The sequence below is a fragment of the Pseudopodoces humilis genome, chromosome 19, assembly GCF_049639895.1.
Source record: "Pseudopodoces humilis isolate 2021_Gansu_Grassland_sample_001 chromosome 19, ASM4963989v1, whole genome shotgun sequence".
NCBI lineage: Eukaryota > Metazoa > Chordata > Aves > Passeriformes > Paridae > Pseudopodoces > Pseudopodoces humilis.
Genome location: NC_142218.1, coordinates 11,614,883 through 11,640,872, shown reverse-complemented (window position 1 = coordinate 11,640,872; position 25,990 = coordinate 11,614,883). Strand labels below are relative to the sequence as shown.

Sequence of the window (25,990 nt, the reverse complement as noted above, 5' to 3'; positions counted from 1 at the left end):
GGCTGAATGATGGTCAGTTTTGCATTCTGCACCTAAAATCTTGTTGGAAAGACTGCAGACTGGCTGGTGCTGGCTGTAGGAAGAACTTTTTCATAATGGGAGCACTGATGTCCTCAGCAAAAATTAATAAAGCTCATCAAAACTCCCTTTTCTGCCCAGCAAAAAAACACTCCTTGAGATACAGAAAAACACACTTTTAAATGGAAGAGAAACCAAAGTACTTCGTATCATGTAAGCAAAGGTGTATTTTTTGCCACATGGAACTGTTTTTTACCATGAAAGACTTCGTTGCCTTCATTGTTCCATTCTCTTGTAATTTTTTTCAGTAATAATAACAGCAAGGGGAATCATGAATGCTTTGCACTTCCAGGAGGGCTTTATAAATGAGAGGATTCAAGGTGTTTTTTTCCTTGACACTGCTGTTCTTTCACTTGAGCCTTTCCATTTGGTTCAGTGGAGGCTGCAGGTCTGCAGGTCAGCACAGAAGGACCCTCCTGGGTGAAGGGCAGCTGTCTGTCTGTCCTAACAAACACAAGTCTTTTCCCTGGACACTCCAACCTGATGTGTTTTGGCTCTGTCCAGGCAAAGAGTTAATCCTTACTCTACAGAAACCATTGGGAAGTTTTCAAATATGACAGTGCAGTAGCAGTGAAACAGAGCACGCGAGGAGGACAAGGAGGAACATTGTATTTGCCAAGGGATTTTTTCTGTTGTTGCACCTGAAGAGGAAAGATGATAAATTCCTGATCTCTCCCTTTTGTGCCTGCACCTGAGCACTGCAGCATCAGCAAGGAGGAAGAAAATGCAGACGCCTGGATTGATGAGACACCAGATGTGTGAAAGCACGGAACGAAGTAACAACAGCCAAAACGGTGAGAAGGAAATGAAGCAGTGTCGTTCTTTTTTTTAACTTATAATGAGGCTGGTGTTAATACTCTGGGGCCTCATGAGCAGCTTACAGACGGCACTGAAGCTGGCCATCTCAAAGCAGAGCTCTGCCTTTGTTCCTGGTGGACACTCGGAGGTTGGTGGTACCGCAGGAGCAGGCACAGCCAGCCCGCGGCACTGGTGACATCTAGAGGACTCCGGCTCTCGGCACCAGGCACAGCTTCGTGCAGGGCAAGGATGGCCTTGGGGCATCTCCTGCTGCCAGCTGGGCTCCTCTCACAGCCATGTGGCAGAGCAGAGCATTAAAAACCGCTCCGTGTGCCCGTGTCGCTGCTCCTGAGGAAACGCGCCGCTGGAGTTTCAGATTTCATTAACTGAGGGTGTGAACTGCACTGCTGCAAGCAAGGAATAGACAAAACCTGCTGCTTGGCTGCTGGAGTGACCCGGCAGGAGCCTGTCCCCAGAGTGACAGGGGGTGACACAGAGCAGATCCAGCTGCTCTGGGGGCACCTCCCCTGCTCCCCTCCCAGCCACTGATGGGATCCTGCCCTGGAAGCAGCTCACAAATAATCAGAATTATGACTACAACTGCAGCTACAGTGCATCGATGCCTCTATTTCCTGCAGTCCTAATGACAGGCAGCCGTCAGGCAACATGAAAAAATACACAGAGAAGGTGTGAGTGGGAGCTCTGACCGCTCTGCAGGGCTGCTGCTTCCCGGGGAATGTCACTGCAGTACCTTCCTGAGAGCCTGAGTTTGCTCAGCCTGGTCCTGGCAGCTGCGAGTCTCCCTTGGCTCTGGAGTGTGCTGGCACAGAGGCTCAGTGGCAGAGCTGCCAGGCTGCTCCAGGGCTTGCTGGCAGTGGGGACGCCAGCCCTCCCACATCCCCTGTCCTGCACAGCCAGAGGTGCTTTCATGCATGTTCTGTGGGGTTTTTTTACCAAGAAAGTAGATCCCTTGTTTCTCTGACATTTTCTCCTTTAAAGCTGCATGAGAACAGTGAAGACTAGCAGGCAAAGTCAGCCTGACCCAGTGCTTCAATGGCAAATATTAAACTGCAGTGCTCAGAGAAATGATGAAATCTCTACTGGTAGAATTTAACAACCTACTTACACTGGAGCCAACCAGGAGAGATTTATAAAGCTGTAAAATAAGCTAATTCTGTTTGAAATTATTTCAGAACCTGAACAGCACAAGCTGTCTTTAAAATCAAAGGGCAAATTTGACATTAAAAAATGAGATTATACAGTATGGCCAAAATTAAATGCTGTTGACCCAATCACATAACAAGTATTTGTGAGGAATAGCAGGGACAAGGATTTCTGGGATTGTTTCCACTCAAAGACAAAATTGATGGTAGTCTCCATTTCTCTCAAGCTTCCAGACCATGCTGTTCTAAAACTCCTCATCCATATGACATCCTCCCATGGCCGCAGTACCTCCCTGCTACTTGTTTGCCTTTTCTCTTGCTCACAAAGTGCTTTGGGGACAGTCCGTGCCCAAATCAGCTGGGCACGTTTGCAGTTTTTCTCAGAAAACCCCCTGGGCTGCAGAGTCAGGCTTGGGACTTGCCACGCTTGAGGTTTTAGTCACTCAAACCAGAGGTTTGTAATTGCTCCATCCCTAAGGCTGACAAAGCAGCGTGTAGCCCCGTCACCCACTTCAGTTCAGCCTCGTGTTAATTCCGTGAATAAGTGCGCTGACATACGAGACAGGGTTTGCAGCACGGAGCTTTTAACCAAAGTAGGATGCTGGCTGAGCTCCAGGACATGCAGTTGTCCTCCGATTATTACACTAAACATGTCGTTATGTTATCCAAATTGTACATCTGAGTAAGCGTTTGCTGCTTCAACCGAAACGCTTTTCCTCGCGGCTTACTTGCTTTTTCCAAAAGGTTGTGTGATGTTTTCAGACACTGATTCAGAAATGAGTGTTCATGTCCTAACGCTTTATTTAGTCACACGGACAGAGGAACGCGCTCGCAGTGAAGCAACACGGGCTGGCTTCAACCTTCTCCTTCAGAAAGGCAACCCGTGCTCCTTCAGGACACGAGGACAGCCGCGGGACTGGAAGGACGATGGCTGGGAATTGCCTGTTTGGCAGGGAACGCGGTCATTGCCAGCCCTGTGCCGGTCCCTTATCTCCGCGGTGAGATGCTGCTATCGCATCGCCCCGTCCCTCGCTCCTGCCGCAGGCGCTATCTCACGGCGTGAAACCGCCTTGTTTTTTCCTAGCCGCCTTGATAAGAGCCAACAGATGTCAGTGCAGCCTGAACAACACGGGGCCGTGCTCTGCTCGGGGCTCTGCTCCTGCAGGAACATCCCCGGGTGGGAGTTCCGCCGTCGGGGATACCTGGGCGAAGGGAGAGCGATACCGGTGTGGCTGAACGGGCTCGCACAGCTAAAAATACCCGCCCGAGTATTTCTAAAAACACCTTCGAGGGTCCTTATAAACACACAGACTTTTGCTGACAGAACAAGACCGCTCGTTTGTGCTGTGTATTATCCTTGAAAACCTGCTCTGTTTGTGCTGGGAGTCCCACGACAACCTCGGCTTGCTGAGGGTGCCACAATGATCTCGACAACAAATGTGCCCCTTTATCTGCTGGAGAGGGACAGGGGGGAAGCAGGAAGTTTCTGCAGGCTGGAGGAAAATCGGTTAAGAAATGGAAATAAGCTGCTTTATCAAAATATTTCTTTGCTGTTTTCCCAAGTGCAATCTCAGTGGCTTTCTAGCCCAGCTCAGGGCACCTCTTCTGGGGCAAGTTAATTCCAGATATGTGTGTAAAGCCCAGTAAAATCAGTGGAATTGGCTCAGTCATCTGGCTAAGTGATGTCTGAATGGAGGGAACTCAACAATGGATCTCGTCTTTTTGCCATAAATATGTTTTCAGGTGATAGCTCTGGGAGAGAAGGCTCCTCTAGGGAAACACACATGGTCTGTTACTGGGGAAGAAAAAAAAAATTAAAAAAAAGTGAAAGTATTTTGATATTCCTGAAGGTAAACTGGGGCATGAAGCCACAAACCGAGATAGTCAGGGGAAAAACAGCCATTAAGATAGCCAAAGGAAAAGTAGCAAGTTTTATTGCATTTGAGAGTGAAAAGTTTGTATTTAGGAGCTGGGATGGTGGCAGTGGCTGGTTCTGTGCCTGGTCCTCTATCCCTCACTGCAGTGTCAGGACCAGAGAAAAGACAAATGCTGGATCAGGGGATGAAAGAGCTCATGGAAATCTCACTTCTGCACAAAGTTAATCAGGATATTAATAACCTGGATGCTTATCTACTCAGCTACACACCAAGCACAATGAAGTGCAGAGCTTTGCTCCTGGAGTCCAGGACTTCTCCCTGCAGCTGATGGGAGCAAAGATGGACTGGAAGGATGTCAGACAGAACCGGCATGTAGACCAGGACATTGTCCCCTCCCCAGCTGTATCAACACACTTCAGTCTCTCCAAACAAAGACTTTGCCCTTTTTGTACTTGGAATGGTCTTGAATGTCCTAGATGGAGGTGGCTTTGCTCAGCTCACGCCCCGCGAGCCCAGGTGGAAGCTGAAAGCTGCTGTGCAGTAACAGCAACACAGTTTGTTGACCACATCTTCAGTCACTTTGCCATGGCTAGAAGCACCAATACCTCTTGTCATTTTATATCTGAAATACATTTCAAATGGAGCTAATTCTACCTATCGTGCCTTATCTGTGAATCAGGATGTTTACTTTACAGATAAGCCACCTTTTAGGTTAAGAGATGTGATGAGGCCAGTGACAGTGGCTTTGTGGTTATAGATATCAGGAGCTCTTGATTTTTAGACTTCTTCAGAAAGAAGACAAAATATTCACAGTTTAGATTGATACTTAAACAAGAATTTAGGAATCCATGATTGACATTAGGCACTTAGTCACCATTTTCGACCTAAACTACAATGCAGGAAACGGAGAAATGACAGCAAAATAAGAGTTAAGTGAAGGAAAGACCCAAAAGCAAAGACCAGACAGAAACCACTTCAGCTAAAATTAATGGAAAACTCTCACAGTCTGTAATGGGTGTTCAGTCATATAAACACTGAGCAAATCCCACAAATGTAGATTCCTCTCCTTATGCCCTAAAAGCCTTACTATGTAACTGGGTGGCAGGATTTATTTCCGGGGTGCTCAGCCCCCTTTGCTGCACCAGCCAGACTGTGCACAGCAGTCTCAGGGCCCATTTCAAGAGCTAAACCTTTACTCAGATGTCTCTAACCACCGTGCCAGGCTATAGCCACCTACACTGGAAAAGCTGAGTGCAAACTGGGGCCCCAGAGAGCAGCTGCCTGTGGGAGGGCAGTGCTAGCAGCGGGGCAGACACGTGCTGCTTTGCACCAAGAAATGAGGCTTGAACATATGGATCACTTGCTCCAACAGAGGTGGGAGTCTGAGTTCAGTCAATTATTTTCCCTCTCAAGGTACGAATAAATGAAGATTTTACTTGTCTACATTTCTCTTGCTGTCGTATTTCCTAGTGTTGATCTAAGTTTTTTTGCTTATGTGTCCAAGTCTCTTCTTTTAACACTGCAGTCTCACAGTTGTTGCCTCTTTTCTTCCTTAATATTTTTTGTATTCTCAGATGGCCCATCCTGCTTTTCAACCTCTCCATCTTTTTTCTCCCCGTTGCAGATGGTAAAAACAACAGAATACAAATGCAGAGAACTGCTCAGGAAAATACAACTCTCTATTCCATTCCTCCCTCCTGAGAGTTGGGGAGAGGCAGATCTTGAAGGTAATTTCCTCTTGAAACTGTGTGTGATTTCAAAATGCTGTCAGTCTGTGTCATGCAACCTTCACCCAGGTGAAACATGTGACTCTGCTGTCACTTTTTGCCGCTAACTAAAACTGGTGAAAGCAGGGAAGTGATGAACTGTGCCTGGAATTGTTAACAGCTGGAATTCAAGTAACTACATCTAAACTAACCACGGGCAGGGCCACAGCAGGATGTGAAATTTCTGATTTCCTGAAACAAGTAATTTGTAAGTTTTATGAGTTATTCTAGGGGTTTGGAATAGGATGAGGGAAAGCCTGTTTTCCACTTTGGAATCCTACTTTATTTTCAGATATCTACTTCAGAGAATGGACATTACAGCCAAGGTAGTCTTGGTGTGCCTTGCTGAACTTGCCACCTGCACTGGCAAAGTTTTCAGAGTAACCAAACCAAGACAAGCTGACCTTAAACTTGTCTTGCTGTGAATTGCACCAGCAGGAAAACTCTGCTTGCCTACCCCCAGAGCCAGGAGAACAAATTTATAGGCAGGATGTTCCTACTAGTTTGTCATTTTAGTTTTTGGGTTTGTTTTCTTCACAGTCCTCAGGAGAGTTCCCTTTCCTTTTGGCAGGTGGCACGTGGATGGATCCCCACAAACCAGCCTGCCTCAAAGAACTGTCTGTAAGTACAAGATTTGTCTTGTTTCAGTGTCTCTCCAAAAAGCACAGGAAGAGAAAGAAAACTATTAATAATCTTCTAGGCTGACCTTTAAATTTTCTTGTTATATTACATTCTCAGGGGTATGTTCATCAGAAGAACGAACCCAGGGTCCCAGAGGAGAAGGCATTACAACAGTGGAGACAGAATGAGTCATGTGGGCATTTTGAGCCCGATGTGAGATGGATTTATTCCTGCAACAGGCAGCAACTGCTGCTGAATCCTGGGCTAACAGTGATGTGCAAATGAACTTCCCTGCTGTGTAGTGATTTCATTCTTACACTTATTAATTGCTGTACCAATTGCAGGAGATTTTGAAAGAGAAATTTGCATCAAAAAGACACTTAACTTGTGAGCAAGCACGAGAGGAGAAATGGAGATTTAAGTGAGAACCACACGGGCTATTAGAAGAGGACAGGCCACAGCACAGAGAGCTGGTTGGAAAGCTTCAATTCCAGAGTGCAGGATATGTGGCCAGGCCCCAGAGAGCATTAGTCATCTCATAAGTGAATGCTCAGAGCTGGCCGGAGATCAGTACAAAATACAGCATGACAAAGCTGGCAGCGCTGTGCACAGCCCGTGCTGCCAGGGAAGGGGGCATGGCCACAATCAGCATCATCACCCCAGGCCAGGTAAATTGAGAGAACTTAAGAGCTGAATGTGAGGTTTGTTCTCAGAAGGTAGATGTGGTGCCTCCAGAGGAAGTTCATCAGTAACTTCTCCACTGGATGACGGCATCGGTAGAAAATAACAAGAAGTCACTGACAAATATGTGTGTGGCAGGAAGCGAAATAAAAATGGGGCATGAAAATGGCAAAGGTCTCGGTGTCCTTCTCTCCAGTGGGCTCAGGTGTTGTGTCTAGGAGCTCAGGCGCAGTGTCCAAACTGGACACGAGCTCTCCGTGGACCAGGGCTCTCCCTGGCACCGCAGCATCCTCACGATGGGATGTCGGCTCAGGTCCCGACCTGGCAAAAGCCGGTGCGAAACGTCAAACCGGCGCGGGCTCCGCCGGTTGTGTGTGCGGGAAGCGCCGGCTGTCCCCGCGGGGCAGGAGGAGAGACCGCAGAGACCCCGCGGGTCCCGCCGGCCTCGGGCGCGGCTCGGGGGGGGCGCGGGGGCCGCTCCCCCGCAGGGCCGGCGCTGCGGCGGGGGCCGCTTTCCAGAGAATACGGTAAACATGTCCGCATCACGTGCGGCCGCTCCCGCCGGCGCGGCGCGGGACCGGCCGGAGGGCGGGACGGGCCGGGACCCGCGCTCCGCCGGCCGAGCGGGGCCCCTTTAAGGGGCCGCCGGGCGCCGCCGCCTCGCCCTGCCCGCCCCGGCGGAGAGCGATGCCCGCGGCGCCGTAGGGCGGGCGGCTCCGGCACCATGGGGCTGTGCTACAGCCTGCGCTCCCGCCTGGCCGCCGCGCACCCCTCCGCGCCCTACGGCAGCCGCGGCGAGCCGGACACCCCCGCGGCGGCGGAGCACGGGGACCCGCAGGTGCGGCACCGGCTGCGGCAGGACCTGGTGGCCAAGGAGCGGGCGGACAAGAAGCGGAGCAAGAGCATCGACAAGACGCTGAAGGCGGAGAAGCGCGAGTACAAGCAGACGCACCGGCTGCTGCTGCTGGGTGAGCGGGGCGGCGCAGCCCGGCGCGGTTCGGCCCGGCCCGGCCCGGCCCGGCAGGTGCGGGGCCCGAGGCCGCCGCCGGTGCCCGAGCGGGCGGAGGGGGGCGGCGGCCGGGGGGGGGCCGGGGGGGGGGGGGCGCGCACGGGGCGGCGGCGACGGGCGGGGGCTCCGGGGGCTCGGCGGGGCTGCGGCAGCGCGGGGGGAGCGGGACCGGCGTTCGCCGTGCCCGGCCGGGGGAACGGGGGCCGCGGCGCCCGTGCCCGGCCGCGCCCGCCGCTGTGTGCGGCAGGAGGCGGTGGCCGCCCCGCGGGAAGCAGCGGCCGCACCCCCGGGAAGGTGATGCTCGGGGCCGCGGCCGCCTGTCCCCACGCCGGCCGCTCACCCGGAGCCGCGCAGCGGGACCGCGGCTGCAGCAGCGGTGGCTGAGCGGGGGTGGCTCTCCCGTAAGGAGGAAGCCCGAGTTTTGTGCGTGCGGGAGAGATTTGTCCGCTCCGCCTCCCCGAATGCACAGCGGGCAGAAGCAGCATCTCGGGCTGTGCTGTTCCATCCAGCGCTGCCCCGTGCACCAGTCCTTATTCCCTGCATGGCAGCTTGTCCCTGCCCTGGGCTGCGCAGGGCTCACGGGCAGGGATGCTCCTGCACGGTGACAGCACCGGCATTACCTTCCCCAGGGGTGCCCTATGGAAAGGCACTTTAATTATGCAATTGTGTGATGTCTGAGCTTGTGTGGTACATGACCCCAACCCAAACAGCCTTAGAAAACCTTCAGGTAAGTCGAAGGAGGCTGGAAATCTTTCTACTCCTCCTCCCACCAGTGTCGTGCAGGGGGAGAACAGTTTACCCTGAGCACCTTGGAGTAATAGAGAATATCTTCAGATGTTCACAAATAACTTAAGCGCCCTCACCCTCGGAGCGTGTGTGGTTCTGCAGGGCACAAACAGCAAAATTTGGCCTTCATCTTATTTGCAGCCTGTACTAGAGGAGCAGAATTTTGAGGAGCTTTAGAAAACAATATTGGACCTAGTTTTCTACACCTTGGTGGTAAAAGTTTCTATTCCAGAAGAACTTCCTTTGATGTGGTTGCAGCTATACTGATGCAAGTCTGTTCATAAAGGTGTCCCTCCTTCTCATGGGAAGGGGGTTGAGCAACACTTGTGGGAAGAGTAAAGCTCGTGTGCTGTGACTGCTGGTGAGGAATCACACCTCTACCCAATGTGCATTCCTTTCAAGCACACCATACCCGTAGGTGTGTTATCGTTTGGTGTTTGGTTTTAATGCACTTCCAGCTTGTTCTGTAGTTAACAAGTGCGTGAAGGAGGAGCCGTGAGAACTTTTCTTTCTTTGTAGATTAAGTAATAGGAAAAAAAATCCAACAGCAGGGCTGGTTTTGATGTTAATCTGCAAGCCTTTAAGTCATAAAGGCTATCTGATACAGGCTTCTGTAGGCAATACTTCAGTTGCCTGGTTTTTAATAAAGAGCTGGGTTTTCTGCATTGAACACTGAGTGGGTTAAACAACACATCTGAGTGGTTAGAGTTGTCTATGGTGAAGCCAACAGAGCTTTCTTTGTCGAAATACTGATTTATAAATCTGATGGATATGAGTCAGTGTTATGCTGGCAGTCGTTTATTATATTTCAGCCTGGACTTGAATAGCAGGAAGTCACTTTTTGGCCCTCTTGTAAATCTTGGGATGCCTAAGAGACCCATTTCCCTGCTCCTTGCACGGGGACTGTCAGTTTTCCAGTTAGCTTCCTTCCCTTGCTGCTTCTCCCCTGCATCCCACTCTCCCTGTTGCTTTGAGAATTTTCTGTTTCTAAACTGGAATATGAAGTTTGGGGAACATTTGGTGATCCTTCATGTACATCAGCAGGTATTGCTGCCTCAGCTGAGTGTCTGTGCTGAGGTTGCTTAGGGATTGCACACACAAACTGAGCAGGAGAGGGATGTTGAATGCTGGGGGCAGGAACATCCAGCTGGGATTTAAAGCTGCAGCTGAGTCTTCCTCTAAAGAATGGAGTTAGGGTGGGGGAAAAGTGCAGAGCCAGGAGTGTCTCCTTGCTTGGGCTGAAGCTCAATGGCAAAAGCTGCAGCAGATACCTGGAATTTCTCACTTGTGTTCCCAGTTTTTAGGCTGACGTGCTCCTGTAGCAGCGCATCACTGACACGGATAGCGAGGGACACCAGGGGTGCCAGCTCTTTCTCTGAGAGTAACAGATTTTAAATCAAAACTGATGTTTCAAGTCTGTCCTGTCCCTCAGACTGAATAATTTCTATCATATGGCTGCAGTAGCTCATGCACTTCCAAGGGCTGTACAGGACACAGGGAGAGCACAAAGTCACTATGCCTCTGCTGTGTGGTTTGGTGTTTGGTGTGTGTAACTTACTCGTCTGTTACTCAGAGTATCACTCAGGTTATGCTCTTCAGCACACCTGATACTTACATTCCCACGTTGTAGCTACTTTTTTTGGAAGGACAAGTTCATTTTATCCAGGTTCTCAGGGGTTTGCAGTGTAGTTACTCAGTGGACAGCTTTATGCCATTAATTGATTTAGGTTTCTTTAATTTTTCTGTCCTTTTTCATCACCATTGTTGTATAAGATAAAATCTCAAGCCCTGGAACTTCTCTTGATTTCAGTAGACCAAAGATCTTACATCTGCTGTGTTTTGGAGGCAATAATCTGACTCTGTACTTGCAGCAGAGTAGTGGGAGGTTTTTTGCTTTGTTTTTGTGAAATGCTCCACCAGGTGTAATCTTACTGGATTTTGTTTAGTGAACTGTACAAGTCACAACTTCAAGATTGCAATCACTGTTATGTTGGCAGCATAGTGTGAGTTCAGGGATACCACAGGGAATAGGAGGTGATTTTTCATTACATGGGGGTTGTTTTTCTGTTGGAGAACAATCCTGCCTCTAAAAGTGAAAGTCTGTGCTTATGGGGGAAAAGATTTTAAACTTTTTAATAAAACAATTCCGTTACCTGTGTGCTTTCTTACTGGTGACAGTAATGTGGCTTTCCTCTATTTTTATTTTTTTTTTCTCTTTCAAGGACTTGAAAGTATAAATCTGATTTGCTATAAGAGAGAACTTGGGCTGGTCCCCCCTCAGTGCTTTGCAAAGCTCTGTGTACTTGGCTTTTTCACTCTCTCATGCTGAACTCTTGCCTATGTAAAAAGTACTTGTAGCTTATTCCCATCTTGAAAAGGAACTGTGGATATTAATATACGAATCGTGATATATGAACTCATCACCCTAAATATTGATATTCAGCTACAGCTTATAAAATAACAATCATTCTCAATCTTCCCTACATCAGTGCTTAAGTAAAAATGGTTTCAACAGAAATATTTATACTGGTGCAAATATGAATATAGGCTATGCAAATGGGAAGCTTTTATGGGGAAATATACAGAAGAAAAACATGCTTTAGAAATCTGGGAAATACCAGCGTGAAGACTGACGACGGTCACCCGCTCTATGTGTGTGCTGCATGCTGAGCCCCTGCTTGCCATGTAATTAAAGACTGTCTTGTATGGTTTACATTGTATTTTTTTTTCCACAGGGCTGGTACTTCATTCAGGGCACAAGATGGATGTTGTGTAGTGAATGAGCAGCTATTCAATATTCTTATCCTCCTCATACAATGTGTCACCCTGTGCCCTATTTGCGACACTCCGTCCATACCCTGTGCTGAATGAAGAACTGTTGAACTCTTCGTGCTGTAGCACTGATCCCTGCAGGGACTGAATGCTTCACAAATGTCAGTGCATGGCACTGCTGTGAAATGAGGTGGTGTCCTCCTCCTTTTGTGGATGCTGGAGCGGGAAATGCCACCAAAGACTAAAGCTGAAATTATCCAAAGGCACCACTGATTTTATATGCCCTGTCTTTGCCAAACACTAATTTTAATCCATAGTACCCAACATTTTTGTTTGTTTGTTTTTGGGGTTTTTTTTAAGTAAATACTTCCTGTGTTTAGATCTTATTGTTGTGAACACTCAGCACTTAGGCAAAGTGAGCTTTAGGTGCTCTGAAGTGCAGCCCAGGAGTGAGAAGCACAGCTGGTTATCCCTGATGGAAGCTGTGTGCTGCCCTGCTGGTCAGGCCAGCTCTGTAGCAGACTGAAGCTGGCCTGGTTCTCCAGGGCAAGCATGTAATGGCAAATCCCACAAAATATTCCTTCTCTTGGGGTGATTCCCTATCTTGCTAGCTGACAGGGAGGTGGTTATCTTGGCACTGCTTCTTTCAGGATGGGCTGGGAGAGGAAGACACCCAGTTATAAAGACAGGCATGTGCTCAAGCACTTGACAAAATTCTGTCTTGTTGACAAGATTTTTCATTCACTTGCCACCAATTTGTTTCTTGTGCCCCATGTATTATGAGTTGCAAGAAAGGGCACACACCCTGCTGAAAAGCATGTTATCCTTATCAGAAGATCATGTAAAAAATGTACAGGATAAAATAGACTAAAAATATAGAGGGAATCTTTATCCTGGTGCTTCCCAATTCTCAAGAACAAGGTTTTTCACACTAAACATCTTATACCAAGTTGGGATTAAATTTCCCCTTTAAGAAAAGCAGGGCCAGGACAAAAAAAAATCCTAGGGAATGCCTGTGATATGTGTATCTTGTGTAGCTTGAACACTGTGATACCAGCTGGAGAGGCAGCAGTGTGCACTTCTCCAAATGGACTGTCTTTAGTGGTGAAGGAATTACAATATTTTCCAATAGGGCTCCCAGTAATTACCAGACACTACAAGAACACTTGGACATGGGAATTTCTGTGGTTTCCATCTGCCCAGTACTTCCCAGGGCAGACATGACAATCCTGCTATGGACAACAAGGAGGTGGAATGCTAATTATGGATCTTCCTTTGCAATGAGGAGCCTCTGCAAGAGGAATCCTACTCAGTTCCCACTGCTGTATCCAAAATGTGATGCCTTTTCAGTCAGTAAATGGAGTTCTTCTGGATTGGAATATGTTCACCCCAAACAAAAATAACTGGGAAGTTTTGCAAACTTTAAGAAAGCTTTTCCCAGTGTGCAAGCAGTGCTGGCTGCACCTGTGACATGATTTGTGATTGTTGAATCTCAGAGCAGCTTAGTGTCCTCAGTAATGGCACCTCTATGCTTTAGACCACTTAGTAAAGTAATTTTTCTCCTGCTCTCATTTTAAATTTCATAGGATGGGAGAAGCAAACTACTTCTCATTTCCTGCTCTGTTTTGTTTTGGTTGGTTTTGTTTTTGTTTGTTTTTTTTTTCCTTGAGAGCTCCTGATAGTGACTTTGCTCCACATAAACAAAAAGATCATTAGCCTCAGGCAGACACATGTCATGGAGAGCTTCAGCCAGAATATTTAAAGTTTGGCAAAGTTTGAGCTGCTTCAAACAGGGTTTGGCAGTGGAAGGTGTCTGAAAAGCTGGAGCTGCCCTGCTCTGAGTGTGTGAGGATGGAGGGCTGCTAATGGATGGCAATTCTGTGTGAGGCAAGGTGGATGTTCTCTCCAGGGATCTGAACTGCAAACTAATTACTTTCACAGTTGTAGCTAATGCTGAAGGGATGCTCTGTGCATGTGTAAGCACGAATTTTTGTTGGAAGGGGGTGAGGAGTCTGAAGTGATCCCTGATCACTAGGATCAACCATGCCTGTGCAGTCACACAGCAGCATAAATGTACATAGTTTCTCCCTTTCCCCAGCAGAGATGCCATCTCTGTGTAGTGGTAATCTGTTTTTTTCATTTATTAAATGCCTGGTGGCATAAAGATCATAATCCATCGCTCTAGAGAGGCTACATTCATCTGTAGCCATGGATCTAATTTCACAGTTATCTGAAAATTTTTATTTTTAAAGCTCAAACTCTACCCCAACAGTGCTTTCTTTTTGACTTCACTTTTTTGAGCTTGTGATCCTGTTTCTTGGTCAGCACCATCTGCTTCCAGAGCAGGCAAAATGTCTTGCTTGCTTCTGTGCAGCTGCTGGCACCATTCTCCACTGGGACATCTTACATTGAACTGTCTCCTGTGCAAGGGCTTCCCTAGAGGAAAAGCCTGGAGGAGTGCAGTTAATTACATGCAGTTCTTCCCTGGCTCCCTTAAATTTGGGAGTGTCCTTCTTCACAAATATGCATGATTTCATTGAGTTTCGTTCTAATTGCCACAGTTTAAAAATGTCAGGAAAAGAGCTTGGCAATCCCCTGGTGTGAGGACAACTCAGATGCTTTTTATGAGAAAGCCCAGTTACCAGGAATAGAAATCCATGATGGTTTAGATATTCAGACCTGAGGAATGTGTCTTGAGAAGAGAAATTGAACTCCATGACTTATTCTTATTGTTCCCCTGCTCAGTGAAGCATTTGAGAACCAAGCCATGCAAGCTTTATAAATAGCTCTGCCAAAGTTTTCTTTACTTCCTCTAATGTGTTCCCTCTGCAAAGAAAACCCACAGTGTCTGTCTGGGCAGCACTTTAAAAGACCTGTATGTCACTAAGAGTACAGAAAAGTTGATGGGTATTTTTTCTGCACTGAGTGTGGGGAGGCAGCAGGTGTCACACAGATGTCAGAAAGTTGATATTTTTATTTTGCCAAATGAAGGAAGGGGATGCTGAGGAGGATGGGTTGGTTCCTAAGATGGAATAAGATGCAGTTTTACAATCTACAGTCTTCCTGTTTAGCCACTTCTGTCTCAGTGTTTTGGAAGAGGGAACAAGCGCTGTCACAGCTCTGCTTCCTCTGCATTATGTTACAGGAGACTCATACCCAAATAAGTTGCTTTTATAATGTAACACTTACTTTTGAGAACATGCCTTTGACTTTGAAATCAGTCACATCTTGCCCTTGTGCTGTTTCTGACTGCTGAGGCTGCCTTGCAGAGGAGCTTGTGAGGTGTGTGCTGCTGCCTTGGGCAACCAGAAACCTGAGCCTCAACTGTAAATTGTTCCTGTCACATCGCAGAGATTTTAGATTTCACTGATACCCCAGAACAATTCGGATCATGGGCTTGCTGCTGGCGACTGTGTGTTGTGTACCAGCCCCTGCAGGGACCAAAGACTGGTGGAAGGGATTCTCTGGGCTTTAGTCCTTTCTTACTCTTCAATTTTGCTTGCAGCAGTTTGAGTGGGACACCACCAGCTGGGCAATCCTGTCAGGCACTTTGTTGGAGATGAGGAGCTGTGCTGGCTTCTTGGTGGAGGTGACAAACCCATCTGAGTCCATGTGCCCTGGAGAACAGCCTGGAGTGGAAGCCAGCAGCTTGTCCCATGGAACGTGGGTGCTCCGATCCCTGGGGCACATGGGACTTGGGCTGTGCCTGCTTGGCAGCTCTCATGGGGAGATGCTGCTGCAGAAATGAGGGGAAAAAAGGCACTTTTTAGGGTTTGACCTTCATTTTCTCTGCGTCATCCTCATTGCACATACACCACTTCTTCCTCTTTCCTACCCCACCCCCCACCAAACGCAATTTTTTAGTTTGTGGGCTGTATTCCTTTGGGTTTGCATTTTTCCTGGTTGTTTTTCATACTGAAATCTCAGGATCACTGGTTAGCTGGGAGGTTTTCTAGAGCATAGAGGGATTTGTGTGACTGGAACTTAACATAGGGAGGAGATGTAGATACTCAGGAGAAGGGCATGGTATTGTGAGCTGAAAATCTGCATTCAGATGTTTCAGGTTTTTTATAAATGCCAGTTAAAACTGTCTGCCTGGAAGAAAAATACTCTGTGAAATACCATCTTGATGCTTTCCCTGCCTTACATCCACACAGGAAATTCACAGTTTTATACAACTGATTTTTCTCTGCTGATGAAAAGCATGGAACAAATTCCTTTTAGACTGTAAAAGCTGAAAGGTATTTTCTTCCCTGATCTCTTAACACTACTTGTGCTCTCATTTCTCCCAGCTTCTGTGAAATTCAGTCTCATCTGTAGTATTTTGTGGTTTTAGGTGGTGAGTGATACAGGACTTCACTTGCTCATATTTCAGAAGAACATGTATTTGTTTTTAGCAGCACTTAAGATATTCACAAGGAAAATGCTTTTTCTCATCTGTTTTCCCCAAACAAAAACAAGCATGAAATTTGAGTGGATAGTTCTTAAACATGTATATATCCTTGTGATTCCAGTGGGATTATTCATGTGAGCAAGGGCAGTGTCCACTGTCCTCTCAGAGTCACCTGTGTGCTGCCATCCCACCTGGACACTCCATCCCCTGGGGAAGGGACAGGGACACACCTTGAAACTGGGTGTAACCCACTTCAGTGCAGAACCAACCAGTGTAGCCTGGATATTGCTGTCAAGCCCAAATGGGAGTTTTATGGTACAAAAGAATTTAAGAAAATGTTATTTGAGACTTTGTTTGCCGTTGAATTATTCTGCATTAGGAGGTTTGAGAATCTGTTGCTTCTAGTAGACGTCTAAGCAAAATCTAAATACTGCAAAGGTATTTAGTGTTCAGGATTATTTTGGGAGGGGGCTGAGGAAAGGCCTGATAATTTATGTACTTGACCACATGTAGTTAAAAATATTATTTGGAATATAAACTTCCTTGTCTGAAGACCAGCTTTATGCACCAAGAGAAAAAGCACAAAAAGCATTTCTCCTCCTGGCTTCCATAAGTATACCTTAATGCTGCTGAATCCTGGAAATTTTGCAGGGCATACTTTTTAAATGTTGGTTTTGACTTCTTGCCTGGGACCAAGTGTAAAGTCTTTCCAAGGAAATACTTAGAAGACTTGCAATGAAACCCAAAAGCTGCTGCCAAACCTTAGTTTTTAGAAAGGGAGTAGGGGGCAATCCAGCCTGTTAAAAACTTCCAGTTGTTTGTAATTAAATCCACTTCTTCTGTGCACAATAAACATATACTTAGAAAAAGATCACTTTACATAATACTTATGTGGTTTAGTGCTGCTTTTCAGCTGCTAAAAATCAGGCAGTAGGTTTGCTATTTTTGTCTGGGAAGGTTGCTGAGAGCTGGGAAGCCAGGGCTGATGCAGCTGTGCCACCGCAGTGGCATGGATCCACATATCCAGCGGTGACACACAGAGCGAGCCAGGGAATCCTTTTCTCATCATGAACCATCTTTCCCACTAGTTCAAGTTTGTTTTGGATTGACAGGGATGGGAATGAAGAGGAGATAAAAATATCCTGTCCGCACGTCCCTCCTTGCCAACAGCAGCACCGCTCGTGGCTTTGGTGGAAACTCTGGGGTTGCAGGAATTTCTCGTCACTTTGGGGGCTGGCAGGAGGCAGGACCACCAAATCCTCACCACCCTGAGCTTGGTCTGCCACAGTTCATTCAAGATTGTTTCAAATCTACTGCCATAATTCGTCTGGAGGATGGGACATGTAGGGTGAGGGGGACAGCCGGAGTGTGAATTTATCCAAGAGATAAATTTTGTATTCATTCTTGACAAGGGAGGGGATTTTTTTCCAGGATGGCTTGGAGAAATTGTCAGTTTTTACTGGGCAGGTTGCAGGAGCTGTTGGGTGCTGTGATGGAGTACACACAAGGCATAGAAAGAGCAAAGAGGAGAGCTTAGAGGTATTATATCATAAGTGACATAAGAAAAACTATGAAGCCTTGTAGAGCAGATTTGTTAGGATTTGAGATGAAAATCCCTGTTGCTTGCTGAGATTATCCCCCAACATATGGCAGGGAATGTAACAGAGAGATAGAATTAGCTGCTAATGATCTGGACACCTCTTGAAAACAGATGTTTGTAGTCCCATGTAACTGCTTGCTATTTTGTTAGTCCAAAATCTGGATTACTCAACAACAGGCCTGGCATGGTATTACAATGCTTACCATCTTCATTTCCCACTGATCTCACCCAGTACAGATCCACCTCTTTTTTAGGAATACTGCTGGAGTAACCTGATGTGAAATTGGGGTGGAGAATTAGGGACATGGCTCTCACCACAGTGCCAGCAGACAGAGTTAGCCAAGGGCCAGGGAGTGCTGGGGAAGCTGCAGGAATCTCCTTGGGCAGACCAGGACATCTCCATGGCACTCTGGCACTACCCCACATGCTGCTATTGCATGGGCAGCGTTTGTTTGGGGTTTCTTGAGAAGATGAGTTTTTGACAGATCTCAATGGCAAATGATGTTGCAGTTGAGGAGGGGATTGCTCAGATTCAGTGCTGCTGCATGGGCAAGCACCTGATGTAAAAACCCCCAAGTCACACATTTTGGTAGTTTTTGGTATCCCCTTACTCACCCTGACTTTGAGCTGTTGTCAATAAATACCTGATCTACCCTCACCATTGCTTAAGGCACCAAAATTTCACACTCAGGGATGTAATTCCCATAGTTTCTTTTCGGGATCTCTTATTTTATTTAAGTGTTACTTGAGCAATCTGCTCTATAATGCTCTTGCTATGCTTAAATTTCTTTACATTCAAAAAAATGCTTCCTAAGTTACTTTTCTTAATTTACATTATTGGGACACATCTTCTTGGAGCTGGAAAACTTTATTAAGGTGGGGAAAAAAATTGCTAGCTGTTAGTTCAGCTCATCTATTTTCCACCCCTTTCTTTGTGTTAAACTTCCCTTTGGACTTAATCTTTTACAGTAAAAGCAAGACCTTAACCTCAACTTCTCTTTCTAAGTTAGATTCTTTTGACCTGGTGTCATCTTTGTTACAAGGCTTCACACGCTGCAGTACAATAATATTTTTCTTGTGGTGCAATGAACAGCACTGCAGACACTGTTCCAGATGGGGTCATTTTTTCTCTAAATTAGCAACTGCCTTAATAGATATTTTCCGTAGCTTCCAAACTATGTGGTGTTGCTAGAATGAAAATGTAATTCCACTGAGAGATTTTAAACCCAGCTTTTGCTGGATTTCCAGAAATATTTTTTTAAAAAGTATTTATACAGTCAAAACGAGTTTGCTAGTGTATTGTGCTTGCATGTTGCAGTTCTGTCTTTAGAATTAGATGGAAAATCTAATTATTATCTGGTATATTATTCTCAAAGAACAGCATTATTATGCAGGTTACCTTATTAATATAAGGGTTAAATTGTGGCAAATGTATTTTGAAACAACTGGAATATTTTTTTTCTTCAAGAGCAAAAAACCTAGTTCTCTGCCTCCAGAGATACTTGTAAAGCTTCACCTCAGACTGGTTAATTTTCTAACATTTTAAAATAATCACTTGAGATTGCAATTTTAATGTGAACAGCTTGCTTCTGATCACTTGAAATTTCCATGGAGGGGTGTAGAGGATTCTTACACAAACAAAATGTGATGTGGACTTGGGAAATCCTTGGTGGTGGCTACTCTAGCAGGACATGAGTGGACTCTCAGGAGCATTTGCTTGAGCTGTTCTTTGTCACAGACAAGCATGGAAAATGCAGGATATTATGAAAAATCCACGAGGACATAGTACAAGCCTTAGGATCACAAATAATATTCAGAATATCAGTTTCTAAATAGCTTAATTTATTCTAGAGAAATTTTAATATTTTTATTAGTTATTCAGCTGATACCATTATCATGGCCAATAGCAAACTATTAAATTTAAACTGTGCTGTTTCTAAGTATTTTAAGATTACGGGATTTGTAATTGCTTTTGAGATGAAGAGTTTGTCCCGTATTCTTTTTGTAGCTCATTGCCCCTCCTGATTCTCTCCTGAGCAGCCGTCACACTCAATCATTCCTTGTGCTAGGCAGGATTATTTTTTATGCCAAAACCACGAGAGCTGTTCCAATTTTCTTACAGTTTCATCAAGTGAAAGGCCCTAAACCATGTTCAGGCTTTGCAACCTCTGTGCTTTCGAGGGTGGGCAGCCATCACCCCGGTTTGTGGCTCACATGCCACATTCCATGAATAGCCTGGCACTGGATAAAGGTGCAAAAGGGACAGCAAAAGGCCCTGGGAGTGAGCAAGAACAGCCCTTTGTGTTTGTGCACTCGGGATCAAGCAGGGTTTGTGTTGGAGCACGGAAGTGGCTCATCCTTTCACACCAGAGGCCTGAGAGATGCTGTTGGAGCTTTTGTGTTTGAGGAGAAAAAGTGGGATTTTTGTACAGCCAGAGAGCTAAAGCTGTGCCTGCAGGCTGGAAGAGATCCCTGCCAGCTCCCCATGGGAACAGGGCTGGGAGGGCATACATTTGTTAGGTCTGTGGGGGCAGTTCGGTTCAGCTGAGCTCTCCTGTGAGGATGCCACAAGAGGAATGCGTGCCTTGGCCATTAGGAATTTGTCCACGCTGCATTAAAGAAGAGATTCCTATTTTATTTTTGTAATTTTATCCTCCACCTGCATCCTACTATGCATAGAGAAAGTCTTGCTTCTGCAAGCAGCAATTTTCCAGTGCTTCCCAAAATTTCATCCAGAAAGGGATTATGTCCTGACCCAGATGCTCAAGGAAAACAGAGTGTCTCAGCACAGAAAGTTCTGGGAGGGACCCTCACACTCAGGAGCTGATCACAGCCGTGAGGACAGTGTTGAGGGAAGAGAGCTTTCCCTTGGATTAACTCAAGGGACAGCCCAACATTTTGCTTTGGCTGCCTTGGCCCTATTTCCAAGCTGGACCTTCTTATTTCTCAGCTGGGAGTAGTGTCCCTGGACCTCTAAAACCGACAGTATTTTTTCTCCTTCTATCCTTTGATTAAAGACTTGTTTGTTGACACTTCAGTGGGTTGTGGTTCTGATGACAGCAGCCCTTGTGTCAACCAAGACAGAGCTGCTCTCTGCTGATAGTTCCTGGCTTTGTCTCTGCTACCTAGATGTGATCAGATAGAGGTTGTGAGGGTCTTCCAAGCTGTAAGTAGGGATAATTCTCAGTAGAAAAGTCAATTCGGTGGATTTTTGCATTTCTCCAGCTGTTCCTGTGCATATATGTGGACCAGACAGAAGAACAATGACAAGGCTATGCAGATAGCTAATTTTAATAGTCTGCCTGAAAAAGCAGATGTGTAGGATGAAATAGAAGGGTCCTATTTGCTCAATAAATGTTTAAAAAGTTAATTCTGTACATATTTTAAGATAACTTTTCAATGGAAAATAAATGACTGAACCTACCATGGCAGTGTTTCCAGTGAACAAAATGTGGTGTAAAGTTCAGATTTACGTTTCTTATTATAGCTTAGAGGGTTTCATCTTAAAGGAGTTTTAATAGGTGCCAAATGCTCTCAATATCTGTCAAGGTCAATTATAGATGAGGGTTTTTTTTTTTCTCTTTTTGCATGGAGCAGGAAATATGAAGCATCTTATTGGAATTGTTCCTAGAAGGTTTGAACTTTGCAGATGTGTGAGGTTTTCATATATCGTGGTAAAATGCTGAATCTGAAGCTCAGCAAATTACTCTGCTGGCTGTTAACAGAAGATTCCAGCTATTGCTGGGTCGGCAGGAAAAGAGATTGAAAGATTTCCAGCCCTGCCAAATAGAGCTGTCCTGGTGTGTAAGTGGTCCCATCGGAAAGGTGTAGGAGCAGCAATGTTGGGACCTTGCTGCAATTGTTTTGGCACCTGTTTAGCCCTGGATCCTGGCTTTATTAGCCCTGGCTTTAGCTCAAGATTCTATTACTCTCTCTTAGTGCAAAGGAGAAATCGCCACCAGATAGATGCAAGGTGAAAACCACACCAAAGTTTCCTTGGCAAAAATATCAAAATCGAGTGATCAAAAATCAATGATCTTTGGCAAAGGATGAAATACAATGTTTAACTCAACATAAACCCACTTATCATAGCATTACTTAGTGTTAATTTAGCATTTACTTAGCATAAACTTAGCCCAACTGAGACAAAACTTTTAACTTACGATAGCTCGGCCGTCGGGCGGCTGCGGTCCCAAGGCCCCTCGATGTGTCTTGAGTGCTTCAGCAAGTCAGAACTCAAGGGTAGAACGTGCTGCTCTGGTTTCCAGCTATAAACACGGAAATCAGTATCATGTCACAACTAGAACTGTTAATGTTGGTCGTGCACTGTTTGTTATTACTTGGTTTTTTAAGCTAAACTCTTCACTACCACAGAACACTGTAGTAGAAAGGATTTGTTCATTTGCAGATAAAGTGCTTAGTTACTTTGTGCTCTATTCTTTGTTTTCTTCTCTTTTCTTGACAAATGTCAGTTTTAGGGCATCTTTCTTGGATTGCTTTCGCTTCATTAACTTTGTCCCTGCCTTTTTACACTTGTAGCTGGTTTTTGACACATAAACAGCACTCCATACATTAATATATTTTTTGTAAGACTGGTGCTGTAGTTGTCCCTAATCTTTGGCAGAGGAGTCCATATACTCTTGGATGTGTTGTTCAGCACACTTCCTTTACCATATTTCAGTTTTCTCAAACTTGAAGTGAGTTTTTTTCTTAAACACTGTCAATGGAATTTTTAAATATTAAACTGTTATGGACACAGAGCACTGTTACAAAATGATGGAGAAATACAGTGCTGCAGAAATATCAAAAGACATTGTGAAAGGTCTTTTCTGTTGTCACTGTTTCCCTTTGCTCTTTCTCTGTTAAGCAGCCAGTATTGATCAAATTTAGAAGTCCTAGCTCAAAAAAAATTATTTTTTTTAGAAAACCATGTAACTCCTGCAATGAAAAACTTGTGTGGCAGTGAAAATTGAGCAAGAACAAAATACAGAAGTCCTATAATAAAAAAAGGATGTTATTAAATGTGTTGCATTGGCAGAACTTTTGAACAGTTTTCTCAGACTGGTGAATTGTAACTTCACTCAAAAAATATGTTTCCCTCCAGCCTGTTTGACACTGGAGCAGGAAAAAATTGGGGGGCTAATTACAGTAGTTCAGAAAGATCTAAAACATTACCATAACCCATGGAGAACAAAGTAGTCCATGACCTGACACTGGAGGCAAATGTGTGCTGGGGGCAGAATCTCAATAAAACAATTCCCAACAGGGGGGGAATCTTGAGCCTGGCACTGAGCATCCCAAAGTGCATCAGCATCCTGCAGGACCTGGCTCCTGAAAGAAGGAATGTGGGAAGGATGCAGTGGAGAATGCAGTAGGTGAAAGGTGCTGGAGGGATGTGGGTTTATTTGGGAGGGCCAAGAAGCCCTTGCAGGGAGCATGCTATTAAAGACCAGGGAAAATAGTGCAAAACAGGGTCATCAATATGCCCATAAAGGACTATAGCAGCTCATGAATCCCTTCCAAGAGAAATGGGTGTTTATGTCTTCATCTCTGGTTTTCTTTTTGTTTAGTTCCATGAACACATATGCATTCTGACACCTTCTCATTTAACCTAAAGCAAGGAAATTAAAAAAACTCCGAATGAAACTGTCTTTGTGTCGTCCTTCCACTTTATCATTTTGTGCAAATATTTGAAGGCATAACTAGGTGCTAACCTTGAATGTTTAATGTTAGGACTAACTTCTGCTCATTGTTTACCAAAATAGGGCCACTGTGTAACAGCAATAATGTAAGTCAGTGTCAACACCAGGCACTGACATTTTAACAGAAGACTTGAGTTCATAATAAAACCAAGTCAAGGTTTTTAGGGTGAGTTAAATTTACTGCAGCAGCGCCCTCAAGTGCTGTGACACTTCCTAGGCCCAATGGTGGCTGTCCCATGGGACACCGTCATGTGCTGGGGCTTGATTCTTCAGCACATTTAGCCTGGTAAGAGAATGTAAATTATTTTGGTGGAATTTTGAGTGCTCACACTAATCTGTGAGACTGTTTAAATTAATACTAAAGGGAAGGGTGCTGGTTTGGGAGTTTCCCCTTTAATTAGTCTGTGGTAAGGAAGGTGCTTTCAGGACCAGTTTGGTTGGAAGTGATGGTGGAAAGAGACCTGAGCAGAGGAGTTTTCTTCAGACAGGTCAGCCGTGGGCTAGGTTCTGCAAGATGCTGATTTGGAGTTTGGGATGCTTGGTGCCAGCAGAGCCCCACACACAGGTTTTGTCAACTGCTGTGCAGTTTCCATGGTCTTTTCGTAGTTTAGGCTGCAGAGACAGAGGAGCAGAACCTTCTCTGGTGTGACTCATTAGCTTAACAGAGAATTTAGGATTTAGGCATAGTATCCACTCTCCTTTGGTACTGAGGAAACTATGTCTGGTAGGCTGTGGATTTAACCAGCACACTCTTGTGCTGGTTTTTATGGTATAAACTGTATGGACAAAAATATGGCAGTGTAGAACAACTGTGGTCTGCTAGGGGTGTTACACATCCTAAACATACATTAATATGGTTGTGCAAGGAGCCTGTAGGCTCTGGACTCACTGGACAGTGTCTTTGCCAGCAGAATTGCAGCTCTCCTTGAGGCAGCTGCTGGAGGGAGCCCTGGTTGCACTCACTCCTCAACTTGTGAGTAATGAAGCACCAGTGGCTCCTGGAATTGCAGCATCTCTCTCAGCCGCCTGACAAAGCTTGTCTGTGTGATTTCCTCCGTTCTCCAGAATCCCCTTCTCTTGAGCTCTCCACCTCTTGTCTCCTAGCATGCCTGATCAAAGTAGGTCAAGTCAGCTTTGTTCAAAAGCAGAATTGCCGAGTGATGCTGCTGTGTCTGGAGAAGCAAATTAAGCCTGAGGGAATGATTCCATGGGGGTAATGCAATCACAGCACCTAATAATTACCTGTATCCACAAAATGAACATCTGAGGCATTGCTCAGAGCAGAAGGCATCACTTGCAGCTCTCCCTGTGTAAAAGTAATGCCCTTTCCTCCTAATTATTAAGGAGTATTTTTGTAAAGATACTTCAAAGTCTTTATTTCGTATTCCTAGCATATACTATTCAAATGTGTGTTCTGTCCTTTTGTGTGGGTTTCTCTGGATCCAGAGGGAATAGCAATTGCAATAGTGATAGCAATCTGTGGAATGAGGAATTGCAACATTTGGGCCATACCCACTCATTATATTTTAGTCTTGAATTAGTATTTCTAGAATAGAACAGGAAGAAAGGAAGAGGTCAGAGGGAAGAGAATTTAGAAATCATTAAATTGTTTGACTTATGAGAAAAATAGTGACACATCTTTAAAATAAACAAATACAAAGGTCAGTGGCCAGAAATTCAGTAGCCCAGGGCTTTTTTTGGCCACTTAAACAAGGAAGTTCTAAAGCCTTTGGCCCAAGTGCTGCTCTTTGCTGCACACAGGGAGTTTCACACAGCTCCTTCATTAGGTGACCTTGGGCTGGTTTTGATTGGCACAAAGGAAAAAGGGTGGCTTTTCTTTTGCTGGGAGTTCCATCACTCTGGGGCAGTGCTGTGAAGGTTACTGGATTTAGTCCCGATTACAGCTCCCTCTGTGCTCCCTGCTGCAGGCTGGAGGAAGATGTACTAAAGGTACACCCCTCTCCAGGTGAGACATCCAGCAGGCTCCTTAGGTATTTTGGACCAGAACACAGGGGCAGTGTGTGAAATCCTGTATTTTAAATACATCATACCCTGTATTACAGTATTGCAGGGACAACCTGCATTGTCCCTTTGCTCTCTTTACAATTCTACCATTGCCCTCCCAAAAAGGAGGGGACAAAAGAAAGAAAGGAAAAAAAACCAAAAACCTGAAAAATGCAAAACCAGAATGTGAGGGAAAAAAGGAAGTGCAATTATTTGTGAAAGCTTCAAGGGGAACATGACCAGGGAGTTTGGTTTTGCTGACAGAAGAGGGGGCCAAAGCTGCAAGGACTGAGGGTGGGTTTCAGGTTAAAACAGGAAGAGAGTGACAATGGGAAGGAGCCAGGGAAGTGAAGGGCTGAGCACTCTGGGTGCATGGGAGAAGCCTCTCCCAAGCAAGTTGTGGGTGTGAGACTGGGGTCATCCTGCCCATGGGAGCCGGGGCTGTGCCTGCCCAGCCTGGGCTACAGCTGCCACTGTCCTCTGGCTACAGTTTTGACATCTGCAATGGGTTATTATTTGGGGGAGAAAAAAGTTTGTTGAGCTATACTTTGCTTTAATAATAATATCAATTTCTTTAACATTACTGTGCAGGCATTTATTCATAGCTTGGGTGAAGTTGCACTTTTTTTGCCTCTGTCCTGCTTCTGCTTTTGAAACCCAGGGCACAGCACCTTCCATGGCTAATTCAGGTATTCTGGAGAGATTTGCACTCTGCCTGGTTGGAAGGTACCCCCACCCCC

General features: G+C 45.7%; 1 protein-coding gene across 1 annotated transcript in view; it reads left to right on the top strand.

The window, feature by feature from the left end:
• The first annotated feature begins 7,708 nt into the window (after positions 1–7,708).
• GNAS (GNAS complex locus) overlaps positions 7,709–25,990 on the top strand; it is a 133,140-nt gene continuing 114,858 nt past the window's right edge. The window contains exon 1 of the mRNA XM_014254151.2: positions 7,709–7,952. Within this exon, the coding sequence (XP_014109626.2) occupies positions 7,709–7,952 (244 nt within the window). The remainder of the gene's footprint in view (positions 7,953–25,990) is intronic.